Genomic DNA, 18,229 nt, shown 5'->3' on the forward strand with positions numbered 1-18,229 from the left:
ACTGAACAGATATTTGTGCAATTTAATCATGTCAATCAAGAGATATTTACCTTTTATTGTTCATATGCATCATATTAAAAGGTTGTTTCATAAATTTGTATGACAGTGATCACAAACAGCATGATGCGTGGGCTGACTTAAAAACAGTTCTTTCTTATAATGAAGATTTCTTTGTTAACCAAACACAAAATGGAGAATAAATAACAATGTAGAGGGGAAAAAGAAATCCTTCAATTTCAAGCCAATGTATTTGTGTCATTTCATGTTGTGTACTGTTTGCAGGAACAGTGACATTATGAGAATTTGATCCAAACACTTTGAGCAAACCTGTAATCACAGTTACTGGTTGAGTGTCACAGTCTGATCTAAAGCCCAGCTCAAACATAGAATACAAAAAAAAAAAAGAAGGAATTCCCAGAGCAGTTGGTGTCACCTCTGAAAAAGAGGAAAAAAACTAATCAGCATTTCACTAGAAGCAAGACTGATAATAACGCTGTACTTTTTAGTGTGAGCTACAGCCCATAAATACTGAGAAAAATATACACTACATAATGCTACTTTCTAAAAGTGGTCACTGCACTTGGCCTGTAATGTCCAAGAGCTGTGTCATCTTGTTGCAAAGTTTGTGTCTGGGCTGGGCTTTAGACAAGAAATCCATCACTGACTTGAAAAAAAAAACAACAAACATGTCTCTCAGGACTTTGAAAACAGCACAGTTTAAAGGGGCCTTTACTGAATACAAATACAGGCAAATACATTGTTCTCACATGGAAACAGCACAGTGCTAGCTCAGTCTGTGAATGGACCCTGGTTTTCAGAGTAGGACAGAGCCTACAGCCACTGTTGTACACATGAAGCAGTCCATTCCATCTTACTTGTACCTGCTGGCTGCTGTACTGACCTGCTACCTTCTACAGACAAAGATAGGAAGAGACACGGAGAAAGATACAGAGAATATAAAACAGGAGTTTTTTTTCCTTTTTACAAGAGTCCTTTTGAGGGTTTCACCAAAGCCCCTCGTCTCCTTCAGACACATTTCCACCTCCTCCTCCTCTTACTTCGTGTGTGCACAGGTGTAGCCAAGTCCATCTGTTTACCTCATACTGGTGAGTGTGTATGTGTGTTTGCATGTATGCATGTGTATAGACTGGCGTGCTTCTACTTGTGTTCTTTCGTAGGGGCAAAGTAGAGCTCCATGGGTTTGTTCACCTTCCAGTACTTTTCACTGACAAGCTCCAGGGAGAAAGAACCATTGAGAACCTGAAAACAAAGAGCAGGAGTTGAACAGAGGTGGAAGAAGTATTCAGATCCTTTAAAGTAGTCGAAGTACCTATATATAAAAACAGAAACGTTCGAAACATTCAGTACAGGAGTAAAAGTATTTAACTATATTTCACCACTTCAGCAGTACTATTGGACTCATTCTATGACTGTGCCTCTCTGGAATTGGTGCAGTGTGTTTGTGTACTCACAGTGAACTGGTTTCCAGCAGTTGGTATATAGATGGTGTATTGTTTCTCTGAAGCTGCCTCCACATTAACAGGACTGGCCTCAGCGTTTCTTCTGAGCTCCTCCAAAGCTAGTCGCACGGCCAGGTATTTGGACAGGTGATCCACGGTGGCGTTACCAGATGTCTTGATGTAGCGAGGGACAAACTCCACACTACAGTGACAAACAGCAAATATGCAAATGATATAGACGGATACGGTCCAAGGTGATGTCAGTGGGCATGCAGAGGCGCTGAGGTTTACATCGTATGGTGGGTTTGATGAAAGACTACACTGTAGCTGGAGAGTGGCTAATTTTGGAGTAGATTGAATGTGCCTACCTGTTATGGCCGTCATCTTTCTCCATCAGGTGGGATGTGGCCTGAAAACCAGCTCTATTTCACTGGCTCCCCCTCAATCACAGAGTCCCCCCCCGTTCTCAGCAGCATTGTCCATGTCCAAACCGCTGTCATCGCTCGTCTTGGTGCGCTTGATGCTTGGACCTGCCTCCTTCAAGGAGAAAAAAAAACATGTAATTAGTCACTACGGTTTCATTTATTTGTATTTTGTCTTTTATTTTTTCCATTCAAGTTCAGTGTAGGTGCATGTGTAACTACTTTTAGTTTTACATTTACTTTCAAGAATTGACTGAGGTTTCAGTTTAGTTTTTATTTACGCATACTTTTAGTTTTTCCAGGTAAGAGGAAAATTTTATTGATAGAGCATCTAGGGATGCATAACATTAAATATGATAAACAAACCCACTGTTTATTAATATTCTCATGATTTGTTGTTGTCCATAAATGCTTTACATTACATGCCCCACATCAGAGACTGTAACACCAAAAGCAAAAAAAGTTTGAAGCAACATTTTCTTGTAATTTTATCAAGTTGATTGTATTGCTTTTTAGTTTTGATTCACTTCCTGTCTTATATTTTGTTTGTTACTATAATGGCCCTGCTTACAAAAGGTACCAGAATGAAAAAAGTGTATGTTTTGTCCAGGTTTGGTAAGGTGTGGCTTTTCAAAACTGACCTGGTTGCTGTGAACAGATGCGTTGCTACAGTGGGACGAGTCTCCATTGTCCTCAGCTCCACTTCCATTCTCCACCGTGTGTCTCTTACCGCGCTGAAGTCTGACAAAAACAAATGCAAATCCTTGTCATTAGTCTACAAGGAGCTTTCTCTGAGTCTGTGTGTGTGTGGTGGTGGGGTTGTGTGTTCACCTGGTCATGGCCTGTATCTTCAGCCCTCTTCTATGCTGTGGGAAAGGGCTTGCTGGTTGTTGTGTTTGCGCGCCAACACTCTCTCCTGGTGGGCTTCATACTCGTCACGGCTGGGATAAATCTTACCTGAAATGGAATGCATAATTACACACCAAATTAGCAAATATTACAATACATAATACTGATTAAATGGTGAAATGTGTTCCATTCTGCCAAATAAAAATATTAAATCTCCTTGATGTGAGGCATACTTACTAATCAGAGCATCAAAATTTGGGTCTGGACGCAGTGACCTCTTTGACACCAGCTTCTTACGACAGGTTGGACACTCTTTGTTACTGCAAAATCAGAGTGTATAAAATCTTCGGTTTCATTGATTATATATTTACATCAATGTAACTGTGGATTTCATTTAAAAAAAAAAAAGAAAAAGGCTTCGCACATATTTGTCCTGGAAAAACAATAACATAGGAATAGAGACATGTGTCAGATAGACATATTAGGTTTCATACTCACTAAATGAAAAACCAGGTAAAAATAATAAAAAGTAATGAATGTTAATCTGAAGTCGGTGGTAGCCCTTCAACACAACACAACTAGTTAGCCAAGCACAAAGTAGCTAGCTTAATAAGTGATAGAAAACTGTTGTATTAATGATTTGCTGAAAAAGTAATCCATATAATGAAGTAGATAAATATATGAACACCTGAAATATTAAAAAATCATGGATAAATGGCAAATAAATAAATAATCAAAGTCATGGAGAAAACAGCTTCTGCCACTCCAACAGTGATCTAATAAACACTTGTCCAAAGCAACCAAACAATTTTCATCATTTGATTTTAATAAAAAAAGTATAATGTAAGGGTATACTCTGAGATATTTGCACGGTTAAATAGACTGTTTAGTTTAGTGGATGTGAGAGTGACTGGTTGTTTGACTCTATATGTCCAGGTCATTATTGAAAATGAGAATCAATTCTCAACTAACTTACCTGGTTAAATAAATAAATATGACTACAGTGGCGTCTATGAAGGGTTACTGTGCTATATATTATATTAAATTAACACAAAAAAAAAAAAGGTAACCGGTGATTTACAAAACAAACAAAATCTAGATTTGTTACATTTTTTAGTTTGTTCTTGATTGTTGAAATACCAATTTACATTACACCCAACTAATCATGACAAGTCTAACCATACATCTACAACACTGATGTAAGTTTATAATTCAACAAATTAGAACTCAAGGAACACTGACTCAGGGCTGAGTTTCTGTCGAAGCTGCAGGTGGTTGATAACGTCGTTAAGTGTAATAATAGGTTACCTACAATGACTTAACAGCTGATGACAGTAGCTAAGGACTGAAATCAGAGGCCACAGTAATGCTGTGTTCCAGTCTCCTACTATAATACTGCATCAAATGTTTCTCTTTTCATCCGGTATCCTGTATGTTCATCCTGCACCAACATTAGCAGTTTGAGTATTGTCCTAAAGCTGACACACTATTCCCTCAGAGGTTCCCACTGGTCATTTCCACAGCGCCTCTCACAGATCAGCTGGCTGCTCCTCTGGGCTGCAGGGAGATAATCAGAGACCTCATTATCCCTCCAGGCAAAAGGAAAACTCACCCAGATCTCAAAGCTGTGATGATACAATCAGCGCAGAAACGGTGCAGACATTCTTTGGTTGTCATTGTGTTCTTCAACATGTCCAGACAGATAGGACACATTAGTTCACTGTGCAAGGACCTGGGTGACACTGCTATCTCCAGCCCATCTGTTATAGCCTCCTGAAATGGGATGAAACAGAGTGAGAAGTAGGTTAGGGTCATCTGTCTGTGGCCTGATACATGTCTGATTGATGATTCAATGCATCAACTGAAACATAATTTTGGATGCGTCTATTTTTAGGAGGATGTGGAGAGTTCCTGATAATCTTAACAAACATGATATTAAGTGAAGTTGCCTAAATGTGCTCGTTTGGAGCCATTAATGATTTTAGAGATATTTTCCTCAGTAAAAAAAAACTTGTCTTACAGCTAAAAGGAAAACTTTGAAGTTATTGTGTGCGTTGATAAATTGTTCTGCATTTTCAGACAGTGTGTTCGGTTACCTGAGGAGTTCTCTGTAACTCGTAGAGGCTCAGCTCCCAGGTCTTACTGAGGGGTTGAACCCCATTAGTCTGAACTGTCTGGGTCATCACTGCAACACTGAGAAAAAAAAAAAAATCAGAGTGTGATTTAGTTAGTTATTTTGTCTGTGTTCACATGTGAATTGTTATGTGGAAATTAGCTCTGGATGTAGCAGTTTCTTTGGAGACACATATGGTTAAAATATCAGCTTTTGCACATTTCTTTTACTGCCTGCTTTGTTTTGTACACAATTAAAGCAGAATGTTGCGAGAATGTCACAAATGAAAAAAACGAGCAAAATGTGTACAATTTATTTTCACAAGTATGTACATTTCTACATCCCCTAGCTCTTAATACTGTCACACACAATTAGGCAAAGAACATTGCCTGGGACAATGTCATTCAGTCCACAACGACAGCTGGGGATAGCAGGTCAAAATGCTTGAGTTACTACAAAAATAACTCAGATTTTAGTGAGCTGGCATGTTTGTTTTGTTCTCCACAGGCTTAGAGTTTATCATACAAAGACACAGGGATATTCAGGAACATCTACACTATTCTGTGGCATGTACACCCTAATCAATCACATTTTCCCACACTTTTTGAGTGACATTGCAAAGAACATTTCAATAAGAGTTGATTGCTGTAAGTGATGTATTTTATCTTTTCTGTTTGAATGTGAAATAAACACAGTTCTATAAATCAGCAGATGAATACAAACACAATAAGACACCCAACAGATAAACTAGGAGTGAAAAAATGAATGCTCCATATCAACACATAGATGGTCAGAACTATATAGTTTCTATTTCTCTATGGTTATAACTTAGATAATGAGCAGATTAATCCATACTTCATCCAAAGACATCAATCACCAACTATCTTGACAACTGACTGTTTTTCCAGAACAAATTAAATCTTATCCTGATTAAAAAACATGGAATAGCTAATATGAGTTCATCACTCTGGGCTACAAGGCGCTAAAGCAGACTTTCTGTCATTTTACACACAAAGCAATTAATGAGGAAAAAAAAGCAGATAACTGCACTGTAATTAGTAGTTTCAGCCATAATTTAATTCATAAATGAAATTTTGAGATTGTGCATGTATTTCTTCTTTGATCCATGTTTTTACAGAAAACACAGTTTTAATTTAATGCTAAAATTTGGATGCACTGTTTTGAAATCCTTAACAATACCAACCTAACTGGAAAAAAAAAAAAAAAAAACTTCACTGCACTATCCCAGTATTCCAACACACTGCCAGTAATTCCAAATAGTTTCAGTTTCAATAAACCCTCCATACACCAGCAGTCTGAACTTAGAGGCAAATTGATAACCAGTCCACTGGGGTCAAATACTGGGCATTAGTGGCCTGGTAGGTTGTCAGTGCTAACCTGCTGTTAAAAAGACCATTAAAATAAAGCAACCTAACATTTCAAGCCCTGCACAGCATCAGTACTACACACTTTTTCAGCTAGTTATGACCTGCTACATATAGCCACATAGACTGATGAAGTAGCTAGTTGTGAATGGATGTGTCAAACTCTTTCTTCTTAGCTTCATTTTAATTAACTCGTGACAAGTTGCAAATACTTATAAACTATCCCTGAGCATCCTTTTCAAACAGGTCCTTCCATAGAGGATAGTATTTTTATCATAACGATAGTTTAGAAGGAGAAGCAGATAGATGTGTATTTATCCGATCTTATTCTGATGCTCTCCCTGAAAATTCTGAAACTGAAAACACATGACATATATTTCCAATAAAGACCTAATAAATAAATTTGTGTCACTGAGCATCAAACTGCAAGGGAGATTCTTCATCTTTTGCACAATTATGTTCCCCTCAGAGTCTGTAATTCCATTTAAGAAACTGAGTATTAGAATCATTGCCAACTTAAGTGTGTTAAACAGCCTATCGTCACTCTTTCATGCCACTTTCTAGTCTGAAGCTGTACTTTATTTGTTCTCTTTTGGATTAGGCAGATGAGACACAACACTAGCTCTCTTGTTTTTAAGAAAACTGGCTGTCATGAAAGGCTAGTTGGTCTTGTCGGTTGCAAAAACCCACCTCCCGCTGCTGATGTACATGACTCTTGGTTCTACACCACCAAAATGTTGATGCTGCTCTGGAAATAACTGCTGAAATGTGAATAGCAGGTTCGAGATTAGGTACAGACACTGGACCAGCCCTACAAATACACTGGTGAAAAATGGTAGAAGGATGCAAAAAAGGTAGCTACTGGGGCCTTTCAGCTTGGACTTGGACGCTTTCACATTGAAGGGGTTAGGGGAGTTTGTGACTAAGGTCCATAGGTCAGTTCTCAGCCATCTCAAAACCGCATGTTTCTCAATCCTTGCTATTTTATAATCTCTGACCATGCCCCCTTATGTTCCTTGTCTGTTTACTGACTGCTTTTCCTTTATAATTACATTTTCTTATAATCAGGATTATTTCCACAATTTTAATTACGCAAAAACTCTCTGAAACTCATAAATTATGTATTAATCCAAAGCCATAGCAGTTTGACATTAGAAAAATCGCTCCTTTTGTATTTTTTCTTTCCATGCTTCCATACATGTCATGACAGATATCAGGGAACAGTGTGGGGGGTGTGCACATTAAAATCACTGGGTGATTACAGGTGAACTACTGTATCTCTTCACATCACTTCAAAAATATCTAGAAAACAAAACCAAGTATATCATTACATTGTTAGGTTTGTTTAAATTATTACATGTTTTTCACAAGATATAGGGAAAAGGGTTATTATTTGTCACCATATGTTCACTGTTGTTTATGTAGATATTTCCTTCCTTGAGTTAGTTATGATTTGTTTATTATTTGCCAGCACAACTAAGAAAGGCATTGGTAAAAGATTCTATATATGTATTTGTATAAACGTATATATGTGTATATGGATGATTGAGTGTGTGAATGTGTGAGAATAGATATATAAATATAGAAGAGTAACGTAAAAGGAAGAGGGACATATATTATAAATAATGTAGGGAGGGGGGTGGAATTAAATAAGTTGCACTTCTGCCAAACCCTTTTCGGACACGTAAATGGAATTATTGTGCTTTTCTTCTGACTAAGATTGTTATTATTCTTGATATTTGTATTATTATGTATGCTTTGCTAGTGCATGCATGTTAAATTTCATTGCATGTTCGGAATAAATCACTAAATCAAAATCAAATCAAATTTTAGACCAGGTCTTACACATTCCGTGAATCCATGTGCCACCAATGTACACCAACAAACAAACCCTTACATGCCCTATCAACTGAATCACACAGATACATTTTCTGCAAGTGTTGTATTTTGCTAGCTAGCGGAAGACAAAGACTATTCAGTGATTGTCTTAATGCAGCTAATAGACAGACCCCGCGCACTGATTTCATGCAAAATGAATGTGGCTAATGGCTAATGCTAACTAGCTACCCCAGAGGCTGGCTATTCTCCGTAACGTTAACATTACCGGGAATATTCGCTGAATAAATGCCATTTTGTAGCCCACAGAAGGCACAGAATTAATAAAGGCACGATATAGTATATGTATGTCCGTTTACACTAAAAAACCCCAAAGGTAAGGATAGGTATTATGTGAAATATTGTACGGGAATCGTGAATGTAATTTGTCGTTGTGACAGAGGGAAAACAACAACAGAGAATGAGCCGACGCACCAATCTGAAGAGCTTGACTGTAAGATTTAGCTGGTTATATCCGGAATTTAAACAGGTGCAAACTCGTATACGCACAGTCACAAACACACAATTCTAGGCATTAAGATGGAATGATTGTAGCTTGCATAAATATGATTGTTTCTGTACTTACATTTTCAGTTGTGGATACGAGCCGATCCAGCCAGCGCGTTGAGGTGAAGGCAATATGGCGGATGCAAAAGCAACGGTGCATTCTGGGAAATTGAGGCCTTGCCAAAGGGGGGGGGGGGGGGGGGGGGGGGGGGGGGGGGGGGGGGGGGGGGGGGGGGGTGGGGGGGGGGGGGGGGGGGGGGGGGGGGGGGGGGGGGGGGGGGGGGGGGGGGGGGGGGGGGGGCTCTCAAATCAACGGAATGTGGGCGCGTAGTATTATTACTGCCAAGGAAAAGTAACGGAACGCACACAAAGGACAGAGAAAACAGCGACATTTAACCCTCAAAGACCTAAACAACCACCAGTGACCAAAGTATCAACTGATCTGAAGCAGAAATAAAAAAAACATATCATACTTTGAAATAATTCAGGTAAATGCATTTCAGATCAGCTTTTCAGCAACATCAGATGTTTTCTTTGGAAGAGCACCGGTTTGATAGTGAAAGTGGAATCACTGTCATCTGCAAAATTAATTCACCAATAAAACTCCTGTGGTTTGTACAAATGACTTGTAGTGGTTGTAGACATTTATTTTTATATTCAGTTACTGATATATTTTGCTGAAGAAGTCACTGTTTCTTCAGTTTTCAGTTATGATATAATAATCTTTGAATTTATTCTGAACTTTTATAAGAATCAACATGATCACTAACTGGAAAAAAACAAAGCAAAATGTAGAGGATTTAGAATACCTGGTAATAAATCACTTGGGAAAGGTTAGATCAGTGTTTTTCAGCCTTGGGTCAGGACCCCACATGGGGTTGCCTGGAAATCCAAGTAATTGATAAAAAATTTTAAAATAACCTACTAATAAAAAATATATGGTGAGCTGAGAGAGACAATCAAATCCATAACAGACATGACAAACTGTGAGTGTGAATCTGCAGCACTGTGCTTCTGTTTATCTGTCAAATGTTCATTGTGGTCAGTTTCAGATGCTGCAGCTCTTTCATCATTCATAGTTTCAGTTCTTGTTTGTTCAGTATTAATTGTCCTCCTTGTAAATCCCAGCTGACTACTGGACAGATCCTGAGCCTTTGTGCAGTAATCTACACCTGGATTTACTGCCTCTGTCCACAATAATAGACATTATATAGACTAAATGTGTCTAAAATTAACATTTATTTGCATATTGTATAGCAAACTATTACATGATCCAAAACCAATTAATTTTAGCAAAAAAAGTCTCTGTTTTGAATGTCTGGGGTCACCAAAATTTGTGATGTTAAAATGGGGTCACGAGCCAAAAATTGGAAACCACTGGGTTAAATGTAGATAGAATTAATGTTGAAGTTGCCACAAAATATGGGTTAAGTTATGACAACAAGCCTTTACATCACTGAAATGTTGAAATGTTAACATAACATTTTAATTCAATTTTATATGCAATTTATCCAAATGGATTTATCACTATTATTACACAAGAATCTATGATAAAAAAGAGTGAAAGAAGCTTTGAAGCTTTGAAATATTGAATATCAAAATTAGATGAACAAAGATAAATAAAGAAAGAAATGAAGAATTGAAATAATGAGGAAGGTTGATCAGAAAAATTCTGCATACCTTTTTGTTGTAGCATTGCTTTCTCTTTACATCTATTGATTAATTAATATTTTCTACTGTGGTTTGCTACATTAATACTGAAAGAAACAAAGCCAAAAGTTATCTTATTACAGACATATGCACTGATCAGCCGGAACATTCTGACCACTGACAGGCAAAGTGGTATTAGTTTTGATTATCTCATTATAATGGGACCTGTCAGTGGGTAGGCTATATTGTATTTTTTTATTTATATTGCTCGTTTTGCAACTTTCAACATATCAGCCTCAAGAACTAAATGTTCACTTGCTGCCTAATATATCCAACCACGATGGAATATACTAACCTCCTCACCTCAAAAGTACTATGATAATGTGCATAGAATGTGATTAAAATGTACAAGAACTCTGAGTAGATTAAGAATATTTTGGAATCAGACTATTTAAAATATACATATATTTACTAATATATACAGTATACGGGCAATTTTGATAATAGAGGTTGACATAACTTTAGGTTCTGTGAAGCCATTACGGGTTACACCTTTTCATCCCTTCCTGTAAAGTGAAAATAAAAAAAATATTGATTTTGTCTGTCATTTGATAAACTGATGGATGATGTGTTCTTGTATAGGTAAAGAAATTGTCTGTCTTGAGATAAATACTTTTTTTGATTCATTGGAAAATGCACTGCCTTGAAGGCAGAAACAGTCCTGTTGACTTTAAAGATACTTGGTTTCACAGGATAACAGTACTACAAACATGTAATTTTATAGAATATGAAGCACTGCTGTAGATTTAACTACTAACAGTACTGAATAAGTTCAAATGAGCTCAAATTTAAACATCTATGATAGAAATAGGTAACATGGACATTAAGGCACAAGAAAAATTAATCCAAAAACATATAATAGTAAAACACTGACAAGGACTATTTTGCACCACAATAACTACTAGCATGTTTTCCTGAAATCTTATGTAGATTTACCCACTTAATATAAAAATCTAACCATTTCCTTCACAGCTGCAATTACTAACTTCCTAACAATTAGAATATCAGTTCATTTGCTACCTTTATTAATCTGCAGCTTCTTCTTAGAGACAAATAAAGAAATCAATGCTCAGGTTCAGCGCATTATTGAGATTTTTATTCAGATATAAAAACAAAGAATCTAAGCAGTACACCCTAGAAGTCAGGCTGTACATAATGTGGTGTCGGTGAAAGTAAAAAAAAAAAAAGAAAAAGAAAAAGATGTTGAAAAAAATGATGGGGGGTGGGGGGGATCCCAACATGCATTAAGCAAAAGGCAGGGACACACCCTGCACGGGTCACCACTCCATTCAAGAACAAACCTTTCCATTCCCTCAACTTGAATGAGTCAGAGGCAGAGGAGGAGAAGAAAACAGCAGAGGAGGCGAGAGGATACAATGAGCCAGCGGAGGCATCAGTGAAGCAGTTTGAAAGGAGCTGCTTTGGAGAAGAGTGTGTCTGTGTGGGTGAAGCTTCTGAAATGTGTGTGTTCTCTCTGCACGGCTGGCAAACAGACAGGAAGTGAGGTGCCAGCACCACCCTGCCTTACAGCCAGAGCATGAAAATCCCAGAGAAGTGAAAAATGAATGCAGAAAAAAAGGACATAATGGCATCAGGAAGACACTCAGCTCCAATATAAATAAATGGGAATCATGTCCAAGAGGATTAAACATGAAAGACACGTCCCTGTCATCAGCTCCGGTGGTTTTGGGTCACAGTTGGTGTCTGTGGGGACCGGCACGATCAGACGGTCTTCCTGGCAGTCAGGACTCGAACTATAGAGCCCACCCCTCCCACCGCAAGAGCCTGAGGACAGACACGACATGCAGACATCAAGTCAAGTGAACATCAACGAGAGCCTGAGCAACACCAACAATGGGTTCATGGACTAGTGTGGACAAGAATCAGTGTGGTTCTCTTCTAAGCAAGGTTATAATAGTTTTGGATTTTTACCTCCTCCAGGAGGTACTGTGATCGCTTTGCTTTGTGTGCGTGCATGCGTGTTTGTTTGCTTGTTTGTTAGATGGATGGATTTTCATGAAATTTTCTGGAAATGTTGAAGCTGGCACAAGGAAGAAACGAGTTAATTTTGGTGGTAATCTGTCCATAAATTTTTGAGTTATCTTGCTAACAAATAACAAACAAACAAAACACAGGAGGCAGATCTGTCCTGGCGGAGGTCTGCACCCTCCGAGTGCTTTTCTTGTTCATTATAGTTTAGTTTTATTTAGTTTTGACTTTTTTTCTCTAATTCAGTTTGTTTTAATTAGTTTTTAGAGCGGGTTTACTAGTTTTTATTAGTTTTGATTTTTTTCTAAATGCTTAGTTTTAGTTTAGTTTTAGTATTAATTTTAGTTTAATTGTAGTTCAGTTGTAGTTCAGTGGTCTCTTTTCTCTTCTCTCTGTGCTCCTATTCAAATCAATCCCAGACAGGACTCGCTGCTTTAGTCTCCATGTTTCCAGGTAGAGTGGGACCAGAAGACACTGGAAACCACAAGTGAACACAAGTGACGGACCAAAAAGTGTCGTATGGTGCCACTAGCTAAAATTGCTTGAGGGAAATAAATCGCTTTCATATCAATCCGACATTGACAAAGACAAAAACGAAGGGAATTTTATCCATAATTTTTATCCGTTTCAGTTAGTTTTGTAAACACACGATACAGTTTCAGTTAGTTATTTTTTTTCCTTTTAATTATCTTTTTATTTATTTCAGTTCACTAAAATGTTTTTTCAATTCTAGTTTTCGTCATTTCGTTAGTTTTCGTTAACGATAATAACCTTGCTTCTAAGCTCATCTTTTTTTATTCATTCATAACCACAAAAACACTGTTAAAAACTACATTGGCCAGTTTCGTGAAAAGTACTGGGCCTTCAAAAATGAAGCTATATTTATTTGCTATTTCTGCAAAGTTTTTGTGCAGGAACCAAAAACCTATGCCTCAATTTCACAGATATTAAGCCTCAAGACAGACAGACACTTTACTGTCTTTGGCCTTTACATATAGATTGTTATGTTAGAATATTCTGATTCAACGGAATGCTCTTACAAATGATATTTAGGCCTATAGTACTTTTTGGGGTTTGTGATTAAATTGTTATGACACGATATTTTGTTTGAAGCCGCAAAATGTCAGGTGCCAAGTACAGTTTTAAATAACTGTTTATAAGACTTGGTTCCACTGGATTTGTTTGTTCTTTTGTTTGGCTGTAAATCAGTCTACAGCAGTAAACTCATGGCACAGTTTTATACTGCAGAGTAAATGGCCAGCAGGTGATGGTTACAACTATGCCACCAATCCTCATTGAAAACTGGATTTGTTAACAAATATGGAAGTATAAAATACTGCTTAAAGCATCAATAGGCAATAATGTATTTGTACACATATTTAAAAATGATTACTGTTACTATTTTCATGTATATTGGTGGGAAGGTGGGGCATAGGCCAAAGATTAACCCATGAAATGTTGACGCAGTTCCAGCTAAAGTGGAGCAGGCTGGAGAATTTTTTTTCACTATGTAACAGAGCTGTGCAATATGACCAAAATCAAATGTCCTGATCCTGAGGCAGGTCCATGCACTGGTAACAATGTATTTCATGATACAACTTAAATCAACTGAATAAATAGTCTGTACAAAATGATCCCATGGCAAATCTGTCAAATGACCACATGGAAAAAAGTCTTTGAATTATACACTCCACAAATTGAGAGCTTATAGTTTACTTGTATTTATTCTGTTTCTTTTTTAGGATATTTTTCAAAATTTTAGACAGAAATAGCTCCTCTGTTAACTATGACTATCCATATTTTCATCATATTGTTAGATATGACTTTTGTGATAGAGGACTGTGACATCTTGGTGGACGTATGTATGCTCCAGGGTTCTCTTCTAGCTTCATATATGACCTATTATGTTAATTACAAATAGTGTTTTCCATTTTTGATGTTTTGTACCTTTTCGTGCCACTGTAGCAGTACTGCACTGCTGTTGTCAGAGGGTTTCTCAAAGCCTCTGTAAATGTATTTCATCAGCAGGTCCACTCCTGCTCTATCCAGTGAGCCCACAGCCTTCTCAATGTCACTGCTCTTAAAACTGCTCAGCACTCGGACCACCAGCAGCTCTGCTCGCTCCTGCACACACAAACGCATGGAGACAGAAGAGGTAAATAAAAGCTCACCCACACAAGCATGAACCATTTCACCATACGGCTGCATACAACATACGGGGGTTGGACAAAATAATGGAAACACCTTAAAAAATCAACAAAATATAATTTAATATGTGTAGGTCCGCCTTTTGAGGCAATTACAGCCTCAATTCTCCGAGGTATTGATTCATACAACTTGTGAATTGTTTCCAAAGGAATTTTCAAGCCATTCTTCAGTTAGAATACCCTCCAACTCTTTTAGAGACGATGGCGGTGGAAATCGACGTCTTACTTGAATCTCTAAAACTGACCATAAATGCTCAATACTGTTGAGGTCTGAGGACTGTGCCGGCCATACGAGATGCTCAACTTCATTAGAATGTTCCTCATGCCATTCTTTAACAGTTCTAGCTGTATGGATTGGGGCATTATCATCTTGAGGTGAAGGTGTTTCCATTATTTTGTCCAACCCCTGTAGACTATATATATATAAAGTCATAGACGCCTGGAAATGTTCAGTAACAATGCATTTTGGTAAAAGCTGGAAAACACATGATAATACCTTAACATTCTGGTTCTTGGTGGTGATAGGAGGATCCTTGAGCACAGCTAGAAGAGCTCCATTCAGGTTTCCCGTGCAGATAACAGTCAAGGACTAAACACTTCAACAACAAAATGCACCAACTTTCCTTTTACCCAACTACAGACAATGACAAATTAAAGGAAAAAAAACTGGGTGTATTATGTATGTGTACTCTGCCTGAGTTTACCTGGAGCTTCAAATACAAAAGTAACACAGAGTGCCAATGCTAGAATAGGTCAGAGCAGAACTTTTGGTGGAGTGTTTGGTGAGTAAAACCATATTATTTAATTTGCTAAATTCCCGCAAAAAAGAAAACATTGCACAAAATATATGTTGTAGTCAAACCTAGTTATTTTCATTGTGTTGATGAAGGTTGTATGCTGTTGTTGCTGAACTTGGAATCCGTAACATGCAAACAGCAGAAGGCAAGAGAATACTGGCTGAAAAGTTCACTCAGTGGCAACATCATTTCAAAAGAGTATATCCCATGAGCCCAACTATCTGCCATGCATCCTGATGTAATTTCAGGCTATTTTAATTATTTAAACAACTGCTAAGGAAATTCTACATCTCACGATTAAAAGAAATGAGTGAACTCGACCTGTGTTAGAATCCATGTCTAATGTAACAACAGTGAAGTTCATTCATTCATTCGTTTGTTTATTTCGAGCATTTATAGGCTACAAGCAAATTCAAAATCCCCCCCCCCCCCCCAAAAAAAAATCATTCATTTATACTTGAAAAGGAGTGGGAAGAAGAAAACTTATTTAATCCCAACCCCATTCTCATCATCAAATAACTGAACCTAATAACATTTTAAATACTCACTCCTGTCCTTCGACTTCAAGTCAGAACAATGGACAAAACAGAATAAAATAGGCCTAAACCAAATTAGAATAAACTCATTTGACAGTATTTACATTGCATAACCAACAAGTGTATAAAGAAATAGAAACAAAGTACATTCCTGGTGGTGTTACCACAGGTAACAGTTAACTGTCAACTTACATGATAATAATTACATACCAACAATGGTAAAAACAAAAACTGCAATACCACAAGTGGTAAAGAACAGCAATAATTATACACCAATAATGGTAAGAAAAAAAACAAAAACTACTAATGGTAAAGGGCAGCCATACCAGCAATGGTAAGAACAATATCAGAAGGTAAGGGACAACACATACCAACTAGATGAGGAACAACAACACATGAACATTTAAGACAGAGTATTTGTGGAACATCAGTTTTAAGACCCTCCATCTTCATACCGGGACCAGACCATATTTTTGTATAGCAGATTAAATCGGTGGATATTTTGGCATTGCTTGTGTTGGATGTCCAAACTGTTCCAGAGTTTCACCTCACATACAGACACATAAAAACATTTATGAGTGGTTCTAAATTTGGGTAATGTGAAGACAAAACTGTTAACAAATAAACTAATGATTTAAGAGTCAAGAATCTACACTCTATACGCAATGGTGGACCTTAATTAAGCACTTTATCCAAACACTTTGCATTAGTTCTTGAATATATACAGTTCTACTATTCTACATCTCAGAAGCATGCATGGATTTTTTTTTTTTTTTTGGCCCTTCATTTGTCTGACAGCTTACTTCCTCTACATCATAATTTTTCTAATGTTAGAACATACGCACTGCAGCAGGATAAACTACCCCAAAATATATAAAGCTGTTCAGAATATCCAAACATTAAACATCTATTGCAGTAAATCCCAAATAATAAACTTCATGCAACTGTCAAGTACTGAGAAAAACACCATAAATATTAGTAAATCAATGACCATTTTACTGCACAATGGCCACTTTGACTTGTGATACTTTATATACTTTGCTGATAATACTTATTTACTTTTAGGTAAGTCAGGTTTTGATTGCAGGTCATTTTACTTGAGTATTTCCACAGGTGGTGTTAGTACTTCTGAATATGTCTACTACCTCTGGAAGCGACCACACCCCATATGAACTGACACCCGGAAATGCTACTTTGACAGAAATACAACGACATTCTGAAGCCAACTGAGAATATTAAATCATATAAATCTAATGCACATTTAACATTTCTGCAATTAAAACCCCTTAACTTAGACGAATTGGAATATTAACCGCATTTAAGAATCAATTAGCCTTATGTTAGCTACCGGCTACAACGTTAGCAGCAGATGTCCATGACATACCGTACTCAGGTAGATTTCCCTGCATTAGACTGTCTTTAAATCAGAATCTGAAAAAAAGTCCATAAAGTCATCAAACTAAAGGATATTGTCTGAGTAGAGCGTCCACTTCTGCTTCGTCTGGTCCACCCTGGTTATCTCCTCCATCTTCCTCATCCACAAACTTGTTCTCGTCGTATTCATCCACGTCTACTTTCCTGAACTTGTCAGAATGTGCAGCTGTCGACATGTTGGATAATGTGTAAAGGTTTTATCACCCTAAAAAAAGAGTCTAAACGATATGGACAGCAAATTCTTCCTGCTGTGCTGTCCAGATTTCACCGCTTCCGGATTTCCGCACTTCCTCCTATTTTTCTTCTTCTTTTTTGGAGATGCTGGAGGACGGACACTGCGGACAGACACAGCGCCCCCTGCAGGACAGGAGGGTGCCGCACACATTTACTTCAGTCCAGCGCACACATACAGCCCATTATTTAACCCAGGGGTGTCAAACATGTGGCCCGGGGGCCGAATGCGGCCCACCAAAGGGTCCAGTCCGGCCCTTGGGATGTTTATGCAAAGTCAAAAATTCACAGTCTTGAATTAAATTAAGAAAAAATATTATATATATTATTATTAATATATAATAATAATAATAATAATAATACATCAGTTTTATATAGCGCTTTTCTAAGTACTCAAAGACGCTTTACAAAAAACAACCAAGGGAACATACATCCAACGGGTAAACAGATACAAAGTTAATGCTAAATGGTAATCGAAGAACAAATACAGAGAGAAATACTGACATAAGAAAAACACACAAAAGAAGGAATGTGAGAGTGGAGGAGGTTGAGCGGGCGGTCAGTTTTCGAATGATGGTCTGAAGAGGTGGGATTTGAGTTGGCTTTGAATGAGGTGAGTGTCGGAGTTCCGGATGTGAATGGGTAGAGAGTTCCAGAGGGTGGGGGGGGCGATGGCAAAAGCCCTGTCACCCAGGGTACGGAACTTAGTCTTGG

The 18,229-nt window shown here is 37.7% G+C and overlaps 2 protein-coding genes across 2 annotated transcripts; both read right to left on the reverse strand.

Annotated features, from left to right (window-relative positions):
- Window positions 1-713: 713 nt before the first annotated feature.
- On the reverse strand, window positions 714-8,734 carry LOC115416240 (E3 ubiquitin-protein ligase RING2-like). Its single transcript, XM_030129987.1, is given in 11 exon segments — window positions 714-1,260; window positions 1,473-1,662; window positions 1,825-1,997; window positions 2,524-2,623; window positions 2,714-2,735; window positions 2,738-2,839; window positions 2,969-3,051; window positions 4,344-4,504; window positions 4,828-4,924; window positions 6,920-6,987; window positions 8,691-8,734. Coding segments are annotated over 10 exon segments (1,050 nt in total). The 5' UTR covers window positions 6,940-6,987; window positions 8,691-8,734; the 3' UTR covers window positions 714-1,158.
- Window positions 8,735-11,976: 3,242 nt separating this feature from the next.
- LOC115416243 (actin-related protein 2/3 complex subunit 5-like) lies at window positions 11,977-17,564 on the reverse strand. The gene is made up of 4 exons (XM_030129990.1): window positions 17,321-17,564; window positions 15,014-15,086; window positions 14,258-14,434; window positions 11,977-12,106 (listed from the first exon to the last, which is right to left on the reverse strand). Exons 1-4 carry the CDS (start codon window positions 17,458-17,460, stop codon window positions 12,044-12,046), a joined length of 453 nt encoding a protein of 150 aa, XP_029985850.1. The 5' UTR covers window positions 17,461-17,564; the 3' UTR covers window positions 11,977-12,043.
- Window positions 17,565-18,229: the final 665 nt, after the last annotated feature.

Source organism: Sphaeramia orbicularis, unplaced genomic scaffold (assembly GCF_902148855.1).
Source record: "Sphaeramia orbicularis unplaced genomic scaffold, fSphaOr1.1, whole genome shotgun sequence".
Taxonomy (NCBI): domain Eukaryota; kingdom Metazoa; phylum Chordata; class Actinopteri; order Kurtiformes; family Apogonidae; genus Sphaeramia; species Sphaeramia orbicularis.

Excerpts from the sequence above, each read along its gene's own strand:
- LOC115416243 (XM_030129990.1), bottom strand. The coding sequence starts at position 17,460 with ATGTCGACAGCTGCACATTCTGACAAGTTCAGGAAAGTAGACGTGGAT. Across the intron at positions 14,435-15,013 it reads CCAAGAACCAGAATGTTAAG|GAGCGAGCAGAGCTGCTGGT; the intron begins GTATTATCATGT and ends TTGTGTGTGCAG. Across the intron at positions 12,107-14,257 it reads TGCTACAGTGGCACGAAAAG|GCTCTTGCGGTGGGAGGGGT; the intron begins GTACAAAACATC and ends GTCTGTCCTCAG.